General features: G+C 46.4%; 1 protein-coding gene across 1 annotated transcript in view; it reads right to left on the reverse strand.

Moving 5' to 3' along the window:
* The window catches only part of LOC127591972 (neurexin-3b-like), a 154,285-nt gene extending 136,897 nt beyond the window's left edge, over positions 1–17,388 (reverse strand). The window contains 5 exon segments of the mRNA XM_052052285.1: positions 4,785–4,796; positions 5,928–5,954; positions 6,548–6,565; positions 12,302–13,393; positions 17,120–17,388. Coding sequence (XP_051908245.1) covers positions 4,785–4,796; positions 5,928–5,954; positions 6,548–6,565; positions 12,302–12,998 — 754 coding nt within the window. The 5' untranslated portion in view covers positions 12,999–13,393; positions 17,120–17,388.
* Positions 17,389–18,485: the final 1,097 nt, after the last annotated feature.

The following is an 18,485-nucleotide window of genomic DNA, read 5'->3' on the forward strand; positions in this document are numbered from 1 at the left end:
GCAATCAATACAAATCATTTATCGGAGCTTGTTAGAGTCGAGGTGGCAGGCAGAGCTATTTGAACCGTTCTAACAAAAGTTGCGCAATATTTGCGCTCCCAAGGATGCGTAAATGGATGCAATTCATTATGCAGAAAAAAAAGAGAATATGCTGACAGGGAAGAGGTGGGCCTTTGAAAGGAAAACAATAAAGATGGTTGAAAGAGTGAAGGAAATATTGTAGCCATTCCCCCTGTGACCGATGCATTCCCCTCATAACTACAACCTCCGTCATTCTTGGAAATTTCCCGCTGATAGTCTTCCCTGAAGAGTCAGTGGCATGTAGGCCACTATATATATAAAGTAGGAAGCTTTTCCTGTGCCGGGGGGGCCGCCCGAGCCTTTGCAGCAACCAGCCAGTCTCACTGCAGCGACACATCAAACAGCAGTACTGCGTTCACAGGCACACACGTGCACGCGCACGCACCCACGGTCCTACTCCGAGATCACAGCACAGGACCTGGGTGCATATATTTGCTCAAGTGCACGGGAAGATGGCAAAGACTGCTGTGGACATTTTGGATGTGAGAGCAAGACGGGATGCAAGTCGCGGTGGCTTGAAAGATATTGAAACTTGAATTCACGTCGGCTAACATTTCGCAAGCTACGGGGAAATGCCTTCGGTGGACTTCCGACGCTCATAGCCGTCGTATTCATTCGAAATCTGCATGCTAAATAGTTGTCCATTTTGTGCCCTGGTTTCGCACGTTTACCCAAAAAAAAAGGTTTCAAGCAGGCCACAGCTACACGCTGGCCTTAAGCTATGACCATGGCCCCATTCTGCCAGGAAAACCAATTACTTTAGTGTTTCAAAAGCCCTGCGAGTGCCTGAAACGGTCACATCATTTAACCATGAGACACTCTTCACTTCACTCACTGTGTGCCTTGCAGCAGAGGGACAAGCCGAAACACAAAGCATACAACAAATACACCGACAAAAAATAATAATAATAATAATCGGAAAGAGCCTAAATCCATTGCCATTTCTGTTTGAAAAACCTGCCTTCATCAAGCGATCAGGTTTCCATTGTGAAAAGGAAAGAAAACAAAAATCGATATCATTTAATTATTCATTCATTCATTCATTCATCTTCCGAACCGCTTGATCCTCACTAGGGTCGCGGGGGGTGCTGGAGCCTATCCCAGCTGTCTTCGGGCAGTAGGCGGGGGACACCCTGAATCGGTTGCCAGCCAATCGCAGGGCACACAAAGACGAACAACCATTCGCACTCACACCTAGGGACAATTTAGAGTGTTCAATCAGCCTGCCACGCACGTTTTTGGAATGTTGGAGGAAACCGGAGCACCCGGAGAAAACCCACGCAGGCCCGGGGAGAACATGCAAACTCCACACAGGGAGGCCGGAGCTGGAATTGAACCCGGTACCTCTGTACTGTGAAGTCGACGTGCTAACCACTGGACTACCGGGCCGCCGCAGCCCGTCTAGCTACATCTTAGTCTTTGCATAGTTCCTATTCATACAGCCTTAGACGGCTCTCAAAGGGTACGCGGCATTGCAGTTTTTAATAAACGTCTTTGGTGAGTACGGAATGTGCCATTTTGCTGACTCCACAGAGTGGCTCACATTATGTAGCAAACGAGTGGAACCAATGGTGTAATAATATTACAAGAATGTCACCGCAAACGCCTTTTCTATTTAGCGTCTTGATTACCCAGAAATATTCTTTGGGTCAGAAGCAGCCTTTGTGAAAATATGAGGGTTACATATTGATGCGGTCCCTGTGTCTCTTGCAACGAGCTTTCGCGCCGTTGCGTAACTGCTGACGCACTATATGATCCGTGAAAAAGTGAGAATCAGTCTTGCTCGGTTGATCCCAGAGGTCACGAGCAAGAGAGCTGTGGGGGGGGGGGGAGTGATGAGAGGAAAGATAGAAAGATAGGCCGCAGGAGGGGTGTGAGGGCCAACCAATGGTCAGGCTGGAACTGGGGAATGTATGAGAGAAGAAGCGAATTGCGCATTGTAGCTTACAGGGCTGTCTGCACTTCACGCCTAAGGGGAATGACGGGACGCGACAAGAATGTGAATGAAGATGATATGAAAGGAAACGGCGGCAAAGGGAAGAAATGCCGCAATGGCAAAATGCACTGATCGGAATTAATAGAAGAAAATCAATACAGCTCGGCTTCCAGTTTCGACACAACATTCCATAACTTCACTGATTTGAGTGTGAAGAGAGACAGCGGTCGCTTAAAAGTGGAATTAACGACAAAAAAAAGACATTGTGAGGCTTCAGGGACGGTGAACTCTCGGTCCTGGGGTCAACCGCTAATGTTGGCTATTAGCGTTAGCTGCTAACGTCGGCTGCTATGCATCTTCGCTTGAGGTTGACGGCTTTTCGAGGTGAACTAATGTTGACCGTGTTTAAAGCAGCGGGTACGACTTTCGCGCAAACAGGCTCAATGTGAGGAAAACACTGCAAGGGCACTTCACACCCTGTTGCACTCTTGTAAACTTTCACAACAATTTAGGTCACGGCTTGGAACAATAACAAGGGCTGTCAGGTTGGACGTGTATTCTTTTTTTCGACTCGAGACGAAATGCCACGGGTCTCGAGGGAGTTTTTTTTTCCATTGATGCACTTTGTCTTTGCCGAGCGCTTGAGGAGCAGCTGGACCGACCCGAAATCAATTTGACCAATAGCCTCAATTTCAGAAACTTCTGATTCCGGCCCCTTACAATTCTGGGCCGGTCTGTGATGGAGTAAATGAGTTGAACTCAATTTCAGGTTTAGCTTCTGGCCATTAATAGCCGTTTACCAAACGTGCAAAGCAACACGTGCCAAACTCAACAAATACCACCTGGTGCTGCTGAATCCCAATGAGTCAATCTTCCGAACCTCTTGATCCTCACTAGGGTCGCGGGGGGGTGCTGGAGCCTATCCCAGCTGTCTCCGGGCAGTAGGCGGGGGACACCCTGAATCGGTTGCCAGCCAATCACAGGGCACACAAAGACGAACAACCATTCTCACTCACACCTAGGGACAATTTAGAGTGTTCACTCAGCCTGCCACGCATGTTTTTGGAATGTGGGAGGAAACCGGAGCACCCGGAGAAAACCCACGCAGGCCCGGGGAGAACATGCAAACTCCACACAGGGAGGCCGGAGCTGGAATCGAACCCGGTACCTCTGCACTGTGAAGCCGACATGCTAACCACTGGACTACCGGGCCGCCCCAATGAGTCAATCAAAACAGGGAAACTTACTTTTCCGTTCTCTCTGCAAGGCTATGAAACAAAGCCGAACTCTGACAATAAATAGATCGCTGCGTAGATTTTAATCGTGTCTCGTCCCCAATTTCGACAAATACTACCCTTGTTTCAAGGTGATTACACACTGCAATAAAGTTCCACGGCGGTGAATTTTATCCTCCTCTGTGGCTAATTTCATGTCGCTACTTCTCCCTTCACTACAAAAGCAAAACTCAATACCTTTAAAACCCCCCACTGGTGAAAATCGATCCCTTGTGGGTCAGTCGCCACAATTAAGAAAATTGTACAGTCATGAGAGAGGGTATTCTTCTCTCATGCCATCTCTCTTGGGTATTCCATAGAAAGTTACGCATCGAGTCCTGCCAGTTTTGCGCAGCAACGGTGATCCTGAGATGCACTTTTCGATCCATCATTAATTTAGAATCCCTGATGCACTGGGTTCGCATGTCCTTGGACAAGAGGAGTCAACTGGAACTCTCAGTGGACCCCCCAAGTGGAAAACGTGGGCCTCTCTCATTCGGTGATACAACAGCGGCAGCGGAGATCAAGTTAAGTCGATTACTAGAATTTTTGGCTCGTAATACAAAGTCTTTTTTTTTGTTTTGGGGGCAACAAAATACCACAGTACTGACCGTACAACTGAAATGAACAGCTGCTTAGCAATCGCAAGCGGTTTGGAAGAAACCGGTGCACGGTAGCAGCGGGAAGAACGTCGCGGAGGAGCATGTTTATCGCCCCTACTCGCCACCAATCGCCCCCTACTCGCCACCAATCGCCCCTACTCGCCACCAATCGCCCAATGTGATCCTCATCAGCGATAACTGAGCTTAGACGTCCAGCTGCAGCAGCGCACCCGACTGTGCTACGTTAGCGTGACCGCATCACCGACACAACACGGGATGCACGAAAAACCTGGACGGGCACAGCAAAATGGAGATAGGAGTTCACGGTCGATTCATTTCTCCAACATGGAGCTCAAGGAGACACACACATGCACACACACACACAAGCAGTGAGTCACAAATGAGGACCGCATCGTTGCAAGACACAGTCGCAGCCAAATGTCAGGTCGAATTTACCAATCAACTTCTTTTCGTCCAGAAATGAGCTGTCACATCCAATTGGGCGCTCACATAGATGAACATTCAGGTACACCCAAATGCATCTTTCCCCGCCGTCGTTAATTTTCCCCGCTTGCAAGGACAGCGAGTGATCTATATCGGAGCAGACGCTCATCATTTTCTGTTAAACAGCAATAATTAAGGGTCTTTCCTCTCGAGCGTGAGACGTCGACATCGTATTTCTTTCCGTCGCCGCTCGAGTCTCCGTTCCATCGCTCATCGGACGACGTTGACATCTCGTCTCGGGCCCAAACATATGGCGCAAGGACGTCACGGAATTTAATGAACATATGCGAGAAGGAATGATTGGCCACTGGCCGGGGACCCACGAAAGCCAACACACTTGCGCACACACACTATACAGGGAGGTTGTAGAAAAAAGAGCTGCTGTACCTTTGTTTCTACCTATAGATTGTCGAGAGAAGGGGTCCAGAGAGAGAAAAAGGAAAGCAGAAGTTCATCCCCGGTAGAAGAGAGCAGCAAGGCAGCAAGAAAGTTACAACAACAAGCTGGAGTTAGTTTCGCGTCAGCCTCAACAACGTCAGCCTAAACTTTCATGCAGAAAGGATGGCATTCACAAAAAAATAATAATAAAAATAAAATGGTCATGGGTGGCACATTCCACAGACAAAATGGAAACTCAACGCAAGTGTATTTGGGTACTCTGCTATGGCCATGAAGATGCAACATCTGTAAGTATATATATATATACATATATATATAGTTTTTGTCAGGTTTACAACGATGCTAACGGTGTATTATTAAAGGAGAAGGAGACAAGGAGAGTACTGTAATGCCTTTGCCGTTGGCATGGCAACCACGGTGACCTACTTTGGTGGTCAAGAATACCGTCAGGTCAAGCAGAACCTCTCACGTTAGTGCTCGTTTTCATGCAAGCTTTGATATTGGCGAGCAAACGTTTTATTTACAATTATGGAAATTATGGTGATGAGTGAAAATAAAATCACTCATAATTTTTTTTTTTTTTTTAATCAAAATCAATCGACAAAAAGGATTCCGGATTCGAAGGTGTTTGTCATTCCAATGAGACGGTTTGCATGCGAGCAAAAAAAATGGATTCCTGCTACTTGGAAAAATAGCATGATTGGCAAAATTACAAACGAGAATAGTGCACCATTGGTAAAGTAAAAATAACTTTAAAAAACCAGCAAATCAAATGAACTCGAGATCACGCTAGTTTGAACTAAACTCAAATCTTTTTGACGTCTTTTTCTAAGCCGTTTCTCAACAAGGGTCCGTTCGGGACATTTTTAGTCACTTGCATGTTCGCTACGGGGCAGTGCACACAGTTATGTAATCCACAAAATACTGGGCAAGACGAAGGTGAGATGAGATCATACCATGCTGGCATGCACCCCCCCCCTCCCCCCCACCCCCTTTGCCCCACGCTGAGCTTTGCAACAAATGCACACAGACAGGTAGCGAAGGCACACGGTGTAAAATTGTGCCCCAAAAGCAAATCAGGTGGAGAGGACAAACAACTCGACGAGATGTACAAAGAAAGAGAAAGCGTACCTTGCTCTGCCTTGAGGTGCGCGAGGCCTTAAATAGAAACATCAGACAGAAAACAGAGTGAACTCAAGCGCAGCACACCAATACCACACGTATTGATTGTCATGATGCATGCTTTTGCAGGAATGGCGAAGCATGATCGGCAAAATTAAAAGCTTCCCAGAATGCATTTGAAAGCTTTTGTTTTTCATTCATAGAAAATTGAGCAACAACCTGGCTACAAACAGCGCTGTGCAAAAGCCTCGGGCTGGCATACTCTTTTGTTTTCACCACCAATTATTTCTCAGTTTCATTTTTCATGCAAAAAAACAACAACAAAAAAACAACAAAAAAAAACAAGAACAAATATGGGGTGGGGAGAGACAATCCTCTCATCTATGCAGACCGAAAACCTGAATTGCAATGTAGAGATAAGGCCAATAACTCTTACCGTCTGACCTCTGACCTCTTTGCTCTTTCTACTACATCAAAATTTTGTTTCAAAACACATTTGAACCAACATGCCCGAGCCATTAGCACACCAACACTGTGATGCAGGAAGTACAATTATTGGAAAAGTTAAGCAAACATTTACAAATGAATGCCCGGGAAAGGAAATGGGGGGAGGTTGTCTTTGGACTCACCTGGTCCTCTGTGGACTGCTGTGGATATTCCAAAAGATAAGAAAGAGAAAGCAAACAAGTTTTCCATTAACAAAACACACTTCAGCATTTTTGCATGTTCACCTGGCATGCAAATTCAAAAAAAAAGGACCCCACCAATCAAGAGTTTTTTTTTTTACCCCCATGTAAGGAGCAAAGGGCTGCCCCTTGACATGCACGATCAAAAAGACAACTTCACATGAAATCTGCTTCATGTGATTCAAAAAAGTTGAATCTGTCCCATCTGTTAAAGAGAGTCAGATTGATATTAGATATTTGGCAAAGAACTCAGGAATTTTTTTTTTGAATATTGTTAAAATAATATTCCAACCCCCACATCACACAGGGGGCCTTCACACGTACATCAAACATAAATCCACAGGTGAGGATTTATAGTGCTGGATCTCAAAATGCTCTCGTCAGACCCCTTTTCCACCTCCATACCCCCCCCCCCCACCACCGCCTGGACCCCCAATGCCCATTGCAACCTTTTTTTCTTCTTGACACAAATTCAACTCCCGATGGGGATTTTCAGTGGAATGCTCATGACAACAAATGAAGTCCTGCAGTTGTGCAAATTTCACTTTGGCGATCCTAATGGATAAAAATAAACAGAGATATATTTTTAAGGTCATATCTAGTGTCTTTATCTCAGTAACGTTTTGGAGATTTATTTTTTGAAAGCAAGTGCTTTTTGCTTTGGCCTTAACCTGTGTTGCAACACCGGATCCCTCCATTGAACCTTTTTGTATCCTGCTTATCGTCCTGGCCGGCCAATCGCAGGTCGCATATACACAAGCGACCATTTATACATCCACGGCCAGATAAGAGCGAAGCGGGTTTTTTGGCGTGCGGAAGGAAACTGAAGTACCTGTGGCCCATTTCCATTCATAAACCTCTTTGAACCTGGGAACCGTGAAGTGGAAGCACTCATCAACCGTGCCACCACAGCACTGGATCATAAAGGATGATTTCAATCCATTTTTTTCTTCTCTAACTGGCACCATTAAGGCATGTAAAAAAAAAAAAATTGAAAAAACGTTTTGAATCAAACCGAATGAAGAGTAGACTTTCCATAGGCAGCACATCAAGACAAAAAAAAAAAAGTGGCTCCTGAGGTGAGATTGTTTTTTTTCTGTCACCGCTAGGGAGCTCAAAATGGCTGCCACTTTTCAGCCCACGTAAGAAGAATGACATTGGCAAACCAAAGGGAAGGACAAATTGGGGCTGTTGGGGGATGGGGGGGGGGGGGGACGACGGCCAGCTGAAGGACGCCGGCGGCGCCGCTCCGCCTTTGGAGCACGAATGAGTGCCTTACGCCTGAACCAGCAGCCATCATTGTTTTTGTTTTGTTTTTAGCACGTATGCATATGTGTAAAAAAAAGCGTGTGGATTGGGTTTGCGTGTCAAACAACCAGTCCCGAATGCAGATAAAGCCCCTTTTTTTCTCTTGATGCGACATGCTCCAGAACAAGCCAATGTGCTGTTGAGGACATGTGGTCCGAGCGTAATCCCTGCTCTATTTTCACAACTCAAATCCAAACATCATTTTCAGCTTGGGCACAAGGCACAAATGCCCCCTCCCACCCCCACCACCCCGCACTGGAATCACTGCACCATTTTTTTTTTTAACCGCCCCGTGACCTACTTTTTATAGTAAGATTATTGTAACTGTCATTTTTCCCCCCCCCCGTGTCTGTTTATTAATCCCTCAAGCTAAGCCCGACTGCACCGTTTCAGCACTTGCTTAACAGTTTGCTCAGCCGAGCCATCAATTACGGGCCTTCTATCAAACCCGTGTATATTTTAAAGCAAAAAAAAGTGCCGTCGACTCCTCATTCCCGATGAGTCATGTGGGGTTTTCAAACGAGCCATCGCTTTACATCCTCTTTGAATAATAGAGTCTGGCTCTTAATAACCTTGACCTTATGAATATCACATTGTAAGAACCCGAGGTTTTCAACAGACTTCACGTCACCCCGAGTTAATTGAATGAAAGAGAACGGGGGGTGGGGGGGTGGGGCTGGGCGATATCCGCGTCATTACCATAAATGTATTAATATTTCCAAAGCTAATAGCGGGAACGTAATGCGGTTGAGATTAATGATGACGGCAAAATGGAGCGCGTGTCAGAGATGGCGGACCTGCGAGTCGAATGTCAGCGGGTGCGGACACCGCGGGGCGTCTAATTTAAGCGCGTCGTCCTGACACAGTTAGTCGCACTCATACGTCTCCATCCGCGTGGGACGAGAGACCACACGCCTTTCAATGCCAACTGTTTGCGGCGCAAGTTGCTAGCGTGTCGTACAAGCATGCGCGGTTGTTGTAATGGACAAAACGGGGTCAACGAGAATCCTACGCCCTAATTAGTATCGAGAAGGACCTGCTGGATCCGCCTTAATTAGGACTTTTCACGTTGTGGATCATCCGCGCAAGCGTTTTCGAGACCAATTTGTCCCCATTGCGATGGATGGTGGGTGAGCTTGAGCTTCTCTGAGCTGACGATGATTGAGAGGTGGGAATTAGGCATCCTTGGCGAAGACATCAGTAAAAACGTTGGAAGACAGGCCTCCCTTGGCCAAGCTAACGATTGCAGTCAGTTCAGAGCGCCCCCTGGGATTGGGAGTGGAAAATAGCCTCGAAACAGTTCCCATGCCTGCTACTATTCACGCTGTATGTTCATTGAATTCGCACAGAAAAATTATTCTTGTCCAAATTGAGTGTATATGAATCAAAATGTCTCAAAATCCTTCATGTGCTGCCTTTGAATTTTGTTTTGCCTTCAGCCATATGATTTATTTTGAATTGAGATGACATCTGCAAGGTCTGAACAGAAAAAAAAAAAGCCTGCTCATTTTTTTTCACCTACTCATGCGGTTCCAAACCGCATGAGTAGGTGGTTTCAAATGTGAGTCTAATCAAATTTCCACCAGTGCATATTAGTCGGGACACGCTAGGCCTTCAAATCGGATCCGACTTGTAATTTGACTGCACGAGTCTTATTTTCCCACATATGTCGGTATCGTGCAAACACAATGGGCAGCGCTGACTTGGAGTCTCCGATTGTTAATGCTGTTGCTTGTCACTTTTAAATGCCGCCGACAACCAAAAAGCTGAAATTTGGATCTTTATGGTATATTAAGATATTTTGTGATGTTTTCTTTAATCAATGTATATATTCTCAGTGAAAAACTGCTTTGGGATGATTGCATGACTTGGTGACTTCAGAGATGGACTCTGGAGCCTGCTTTGACGACTTCATAGTCTGCTTTGCTTGAATTGTCGAAACTTGATTGTGATCAATGCCACTTGGTTACACAACAAACAGTGTGGCGTAGGGAGGGATGAGAATGGCCACTCACCCCTCCCGATGCACACACTTTAGAGGATAAAAGGAGGGGAGCGATGCTCCTCAGCAGAGTCTGCTGTGGGTTAGCGTACGAACGCCCAGCTCGTATTGAAGCTCACTCTGCTGAGGGTGTTGGCTCTCCACCCTAATGGCATACGGTAAGAGTTCTTTAGCTTCATACAACTTGTTTGAACTGTGTGGGACCAATAAAGTGCCTATTGTTGGTAGCCAGAGGTGTCTTGTCGTTATTTCTAAGTGCCTATCTCCGACGATCCTTTATAAAACTTGATATTAATTCAAATTGAGTATCAGAAGTGCTTCAAAACAACCAAACATGCTAATAATCCCTTCCTTCTCTTCTTCATGTTTCTCATGTATTTGCGTAAACTCACTCCTTTTGCGTTGCCTTTCTGAGCCTCGCGGGCCGGCAGGCTACAATTAGGACGGTGGCGAACTCAACGCGACCCGGGCCCGTTGCACTCAGTCAACCATCTGTCTCTTTTTAACGAACAGCTCGAGGGTCTCGGCGCTGGCTGAGTGTGTATGTTTGTGCGTGGGGGGTCTGGGCCTTTTAGCCTTATCCTATGACGTACAGTATGAAGAGTCACACACACACAAGTGTTGGCAGATGCACAAGAACGGGCGGTGTCGTCAACCGCGGGCCAACAAAGACAGGTGCGCTCGGCAGTTGTTTGGGTTTAATTGCCGCTAAACGCTCGTCCGCCGACGATTTGAACTTGTAAAACGTTTCATTTAAAAGGGTTGCTTGAACCAGCGCTCGGTACGGAAACTCTGGCATTTGTCGACCGTCTGGCAGTGAAGGCATTCGCCGGACATATTTGCCATCTCGGTGGTCATTATCCTCCTAATTACGGCTCCCCGTCTCTGTTGCATCATCAACAGTCAGCAACGTCGGTTAATGGCGGCCAGAAAGCGCAGCGGGCGGGGGGTCGCCGCGAGTGACCACCGTTCATGCGGAGGAACTTGTGTGAGCAGACTTGACAAAAACAAAACAGAGGGATGCGTTTTCTTCTTCTTGTTTTTTTTATTTTTGACAACTGACCTGACAAATTAGTGTTTCGCAGGCCTGTGCTGTCGTTGCCACGTGTTGAAGTGTGGCTAGCCCCTCTCTGTAAGCACCCTCTCCAAAACACGGCTATATTTAAAACGAGGATATCATCCGTCCCCCCCCCCCCGGGGGCTTGATTAGACTTAAAATGGACCCTGCACTGCCTGCTTAGCAAAAGCAATGAGCAAATGGGATGCAGCAAAAAGAGGATAAGTCCGACCCTGCCGCTTGACTGCTCCGCGACCGGCACATCGTGTGCCGTCCTGAACAGTGCCATCGGCGAGCTCTTCGGATTCAAGCTCCAAACGGCTCAATTGGAACAAAAAAAAAAAGATGGCCGTGTTAGAAACAAAAAGACGTTTTAATCGTTGCGGATAAATCAATTTTTTTTTTAACCATGTCCAATTGGCGTCGTCGCTAAGCAAAAACTTCCTTTGCACGCTGTGGCTCGATTGCACTAAAATAGAATTCACTGAGCATTCCCCTGATGTTTTATTCCCCCCACCCCCGGGAGTCGAGCCGGTCTGATTCAGACTGGCAAGAACAGGTCAGCAGAGGAGGAAATTCAACATGCTTCTGTTCATGTCTTTTTTTTTTTTTTTTAATCCCTACACATGAAGAAGATAAAAAAAAAATCAGCTTCCCATGTAAGATCATACTCGTATACTCCCCTTGGTAGTGGTGTGCATTTTTTATGACATGGCACGAGATGTCTTAAGATGTCTTAAAAAACATCAAATTAATCAAATTAATTAATTAATCAAATTAATCTCACTATCTGGTGACATGTGAAATAATAGAAGAGTAGAAGCAATTCCCGAACCGGAGCAAACGCCTGCGCTGTAAACGCAGACGCAGTGTTGATATTTCCTAACTAGAGAGCGACCACAAGCAATTTAACAAATGGCTCCTCTATGACATCACACATAGGCCCAAAAGAACATGAATATAAATATGTGCAGATTAAAACAGATTAACTTGGCACAGAAAAAGAGGAAAATGAAGTTCATCCACACATTTTGTACCTTCGGGTCCCTGCACGTCCTTGCAGGAGCTGAGTCAGATTCCCGGCGAAAAAGATAACTTTGATAAGAAAGTGTTGTCATTTGAGATATACCGAGCATGATACAAAAAACTAGAGTGGGGCTTAGCGGAAGAGAGCTTTATTAGGGGAGAATCAATTCCATATTTCAATATGCATCTCCTGCAAGTGCCTGAATGGTGTCAGCAATGATACAGGAGTTCTTTTGCTTTTTGTTTTGCTTTTTGTTTTTTTTTTCCGAAAATATGCTCATCAGTATTCCGCATGGTCTCTTACCTTCGGTGCAGTATCGCCCGACAAATCCAGTTCGAGAGCAGTCACAGTAGGTTTCTCCATCCGCCAGTGAGCAGATCCCTCCGTTCTCGCAGGGGTTCTCGGTGCAAAGGCCTAACATTTCTAAACGGACCTTCTGACTGTTGATAAGCGTGGGGAGTTTACTTCCGTAGACCAGGTCGGTGATGATCCCCTTGAAGGGTGCGAGCTGGCGGACCGAGGGCAAGGTAATGGCGGACTCGCGGATGTCTCCCGGGACCCCGCCGAGGAAAAGGTCGCTGATGATCTTCATGAACTGCCGCTGAGGCCGCACCTCCGCCGACTCGGTCCGGCCGTCCACGGCCAAGCCGGTCCGCAAATTGTGCCTGTTGATGGCGGCGAAGTGCCAGCGGCTGTCGTTGACCATCTGCTCGGACTCAACGGTGGTTTCGGCGCAGTCGATGCTGAAGCGAAGCTGCATCCTGCCCTCGGACAAGGTGAGGAGTAAGAAGTCGCAATATCCGCCGTCGTCAAAGTAGAGCAGCAGGCCGTCTGATTGGGATGTCTTGAACTGGAAGGTCAGGTCGCTTCTCCAACTGGCGTCCCAGCGCGGGTATCGAGCCCACTGACCTTGGTCGCCGGTAAACTCTAATCCCGCACTCAGTGCCAGCGCAGTACTTAGCAGCAGGAGAACCTTCCCAGGGAGGCCGTTTGGATTCATTGTCAAGAGTTAACAGCGAGCACCGGAGGCGATTGGAACTTGGTAAGTGTCCGCTAAAGTCACAAAGATGTTTGATTAGGGCAGCTTTCTAAAATGCATCCGATATGTTTTAGATTCCGCATTGCTTCATCATAAAATCCGGTTTTTGTTTTTCTACGATCTGATGCAGATTAAATGTTGCTGGATGAAATGTATCCTACGAGCCAACTGTAAGCAAAGATGGAAATATGGTTTCCCCACGTCAAGTGAATCTGCTACAGAGATGCTACGAGGATCAGTGATTCAGAGTTGCATCCTGGGTCTTTTCTTTGCGGCGACTTCCCGGATTGAAGCGCATAAATTTCATCGATGGGCCCATGGTTTGATTTGTAGTGTCGGGCAAGCCTTGAACAAACCTGGAACACAATGAAAAGAGAGGCAGTGAGAACAAAGTTGGATTCGGAGAAACGCACAACAAAGGAACGCGACTACAAACGTCGTCGCGGTCGGAATTTACGAAAACGTAAGATGCCTTTTGGATAACTTCAATCAAAGTGTGTCCTGCTGTGTAATAGTCTGACTCATTCCAATCTGCCATTCCCACAAAGTGCTCCAAAGTGACGCCTTGCCCACCTTTCATGCATAAAAAGCCATGACAAGCATGTCGCAATAAATATGAGCGAGCCCCATAAGAAAGTGACGACGTCGGAGGTAAACCGTAGTTTGCCTTCGAGCCTCCCGGGGCCCAGCAGCTCTTTCCCACTGACAGCCTGTCATAGATACTGTGATAAAACCTTGAGAAAACTTTGCGAGACTTGAAGGCTGAGAAAAGAAAAATGGAGAAAATTGCACCGTTTCGCGCTACGTTTCGGCCAAACGGAGCTCCGCCAACGAATATAATGGGAATGTAGACTAAATAGGACTACTATTTATATAATAACGTTATAATAACGTTATAATACCGTTATAATTAAAACGAATTATATGTCGACTCCATTAAATAGCCGACAACATTTTTACATGTGGGCGGCCCGGTAGTCCAGTGGTTAGCACGTCGGCTTCACAGTGCAGAGGTACCGGGTTCGATTCCAGCTCCGGCCTCCCTGTGTGGAGTTTGCATGTTCTCCCCGGGCCTGCGTGGGTTTTCTCCGGGTGCTCCGGTTTCCTCCCACATTCCAAAAATGTGCATGGCAGGCTGATTGAACACTCTAAATTGTCCCTAGGTGTGAGTGTGAGCGTGGATGGTTGTTCGTCTATGTGTGCCCTGCGATTGGCTGGCAACCGATTCAGGGTGTCCCCCGCCTACTGCCCGGAGACGGCTGGGATGGGCTCCAGCACCCCCTGCAACCCTAGTGAGGATCAACCGGTACGGAAGATGAATGAATGAATGAATTTTTACATGTTGTTGAATGACTGACTTAGTATAACCTGACCCGGGAAAGGAATTTTGGATAAGTCGGCATGGAAATATCTAGCATTTGAATTGAAAATACACCAAGACGAGGTGTTGACTTCTCGTTCTGAACTGTAAAGACAGAACATGAGTTTCGCTTCAACCGCTTGCATAACCGGCACCGAAGGCCTGCTAGAATCCTGGTAAATATGACAAATGATCCGCTACCCCCGCTCATTTGCATGTCTTTTAAGGGATTACAATCATCAGCAGCCATTCATAGCAGATTTTAGGATGCTGCAATTTATATACGGTATTCAACGGCGACATTTTTGTGGAATTTTCTGCTCTGCAATCATTGTTGTTTTCCATTACAGATGGCGCTGCAAGGTGACAGAATATCAACACTGGCCTGGCTTGGCTCGCGGCTGTCGAGTTGTGTCACTGAAAAGGATTTAACATGACAAAACCCCGAAATGCATACATTCGTCAGTCCTCCGCCTTTTTGGCGCATCCTCACCATGTCCACCGGTGACGCGCGCAACACAATAGAGCCTTCAACCACCTGCTCTGAATAGTTAATCTTGCTGCGAGCTATTGAATCGGAGTAACTGATACCGATGCTAATGTACTGTCTGCGGTCCTGCGTGCGCGTTTGTTTGTGTGTTATCGCCCGGACATATAAGCGGATGCATGTGTCTCCCTGACAACACCGGTTTGATCATTGTCTTTGTCTTCAAAGAAGTTTGCTGAAACAACATGGAGGTAAAAAAAAAAAAAAAAAAAACGACAATAAGCCTAAACACAGCCGAGTTCATCCAGGCCTCTGACCGCAGACGTTAGCTGTGTGTGCCTTCAATAGGAGGAGACTCATAAACCCGCGAGACCCGAGATGCCACTCTTCTCCGGCCTCTGGTCAATGAACGCGCCTTACTGTGTGTCTCGCTGAGGCAGCCGATATCCCGTCTTAGCTTGTCCTTGGAGTTGAGTTAAAGCACGAGTCATCATCTCTGAGTTACCGCTTTTAAATGACCCCGTTGTTGTGCTTCTAGATGATGTGAGGTTTGACACTTTCAAATGACCCTCTTCTCTCCGACGCGGGGACGGTTTGTATCGCCGGCCTCGAGGCGAAGTTAATGAGGCTTATGTGGTGATATAAATTTCGCATTGAATATTTCACTGACATTTTCTCCCCACAGGACTGGGCTCAAAAATGCCCTTCAGCCATGTATAAGCTCAAAGAACCACACCAAACAAAAACCATGCAAAGCATACAGTATACGACATCTTTTATGAATTATAACGTATTTTATTAAAAAAGATACCAACGTAAGCATTAAATTTTATGCTGTACAATCGGAATAAGTGAGTATTCTGGAATAAATAGTGGTTGAATTATTAAAAATGATATAAGATGCCCCTCATAAGACAACGCCACGAACCGGCCATAAATGATGCATTGATGCATCAACGCATATCAGCGTTTTTTTTTTTTTTCGACATGTAATACAGCCAAGACTACATCATGCTCTGGAGACCTCGCCATCCAGCCCCTCCCCCTCTCTGCTGTCAATCACAAGCTTTGGCCAGAAGGACCTCTTTAATTCAACATCAATCACCGGCTGTTTTTACGACTGCTGGTTAGACATTCGGAAGTCCAGTTAGGGGCCACCAGAGCACCTTTAGTGAAAACCTAGCAAGTCACTACCACAATCGAGGTGATTTTGATTTTTTCGTGTGTGTGTGTGTTGTTTATTTAATCCGGATTCAACAAATTAACTGACTCGTATGATGCAGCAGGTGTCGATCGATACTGCATTATACCGAGAAGGCGTTCTCATATTTTGACCCTCTTGCAGCCAAATAAGGTCAACAGTGTTGTAGAAAGACCTCAGTATGAGGCCACAAACGCCACCAAATATGTTATATAAACAAATTTCAGTATCTTACTGTCATTGTAAAAAAAAAAAAATTAATAAATTATGGATTGTCCCGTGTACCTCAGTAATGATCGTTATGCTATAGGAAGGCATTCGGTGTTAACAGAGATTTATCAAGTTACGTGAGCCGACTTGTGAACTTTTGATCAGTCAAACATTCCTCTAAAAGAGAACAAAAGCCGACCATACTGCCTGCATGCAAAACCGATTTACATCGATTGCACAGCGATTAAAAAAAAAAAAAAGGAGGAGGAGGGGGAGATATAGCGTGCGTAATTTCTAAACGCCGACCAAGAGCGTTGGGCAAGCAGCTCCAACTGTAGCACCCCGGTGGTGAAATAGAGATTTTAATCAACGCGTGCACCGTTTTTTTTTAAACTATATAACATTTGAAATGTCGTCATCCCCTGCTAGTTGACGAGGGACAACGGAGTCGGTGTGCTGAAACTTTCCACTTCGACGCTCGCTCACTCATTCAGGAACTCTCTCACCACTCACCCCCCCCCCCCGCCCCCCACAACAAAAATATATACGTCCTAAAGCCAATTTGAGTAAGTCACAATCGTTTATGTGCGCGTGCGCGTGTTCGAGCAAACTGCTGGCGTTCGCGTGATCCGAAGAAGCGTGCGCTCATCCAAAAGCCTCGGATTCGTCCCATAAAAATTCACCGGATTAGAATTACACAACGAAAAACTTCACGATTGATGAACGCGGCGTCATTGACAATGCATTAGGTCATATTTAAATAACAACAATCATCGTAATTATGATGTTTATTATGATTATTAGAGGAGATGTAACGCGCCTACCTTTTCTCGGCGGTGAAGGGAGACGAACAGCTCCGGGCGCATCCGCGCGTGCGTAAAATCAAAAATTAAAACAATCCAGGGCAAAAGTCCATCGGGATGTCGTTGAAATGTCGCTTGGTTTTCCGAGAGATGGTCGACGCGCGGGTGTCGGTGGCGACGTTGTCATGACCAAGTATGCGCGATGAAGGCGGCGGTCCTCTTCCTCCTCCGCCCCCTCCCGTTTCACTGAGCGCGCATCTCCCAGCCAGCTGAGCTCACTCACTGTATCCGGATGATGGAACTGTGGCTGGCTTCGATTCTGGTCTGACACGCCTTACGCGCTCCGATGTGGAGGAGGGTAAACGCCCCCCCCCCCACGCCCCCCCAGAACGCTTCACATAAGCTCATCCTTTTGCCAATGAACTATATTTCGTAGCTAGGCGATGATACTTGCACAGGGACTCATCTGGGAAACTTTATTGGTGTTCAGCCCTCAAACGGCATATTCATTTGCAGCGCAGTGGTATGATTATGTTCATGAGGGGGCGGGGGGGGAGCAATGCTTAAAAGATGAGAGAAAATACATGCTTGTATTGTTTGTATAGAAAGGCTTTGCCGTCTTGAGTGCTTGCCCAGCCATCAAGCATCGAGTCAACATTATATTACCCGCCCCCTTCTCAAAAATGGGTCTGCGAGCTGGCAGTTAGAGTGGGCTTCATTTACATAATAACAGACCCATGACATGACCAGCTAAGATTCTGAGTCACAATCAACAAACGGCCCGTGTTGCAGTCTGAAAGACTGTCACGCGCAACCCCCACAGATGCAACGCCCCTGCTTTCATATCAAAGTCAAGAAGTTGAGTCCTGCGGGCCCAACACGTTGCTTGCTAACAGTGTAAGAAAGCACATAGAAGCTGTCGACATGACGGCCATTCGACGTATTTGTGTTGAGTTGAGCGGTCCATACGCCACATACACACTTTCCGGGTGCATTCAGCTCTGCCTCCGCAAATAAAAATGCCTTTATCGTCTTCCTGGGAGTTCAATTGTTGTTTCCCTACCCTGGGCTCTGCTCCTGCAATTCGTAACCACTGTTGCAAGGTTTCCGCTAATGTTGTGATAATGTACTGCAAAGTCACTATTGGCCCAGCACTGCCGATGAGATGCTACATAGTGCCGGTCACTTGGGTGAGAGCCGTAAAAGTAAAGCGTCTTATAAATCTTGATCCTTGAGGGTTCGTTGCTATTCCAATTATGTGTAAAAAAAAAAAAACGTATGTTGTGACTGAGCAAGCCTTTATGACCTACAAATGGCCTCAATACCGCAACCGTTGTGAACTCTTCACGATAGCCTCGTGGGCTGATCTTGTACACCAGTAAAAGGT

The sequence above is a fragment of the Hippocampus zosterae genome, chromosome 19 (genome assembly GCF_025434085.1).
Source record: "Hippocampus zosterae strain Florida chromosome 19, ASM2543408v3, whole genome shotgun sequence".
Lineage (NCBI taxonomy): Eukaryota > Metazoa > Chordata > Actinopteri > Syngnathiformes > Syngnathidae > Hippocampus > Hippocampus zosterae.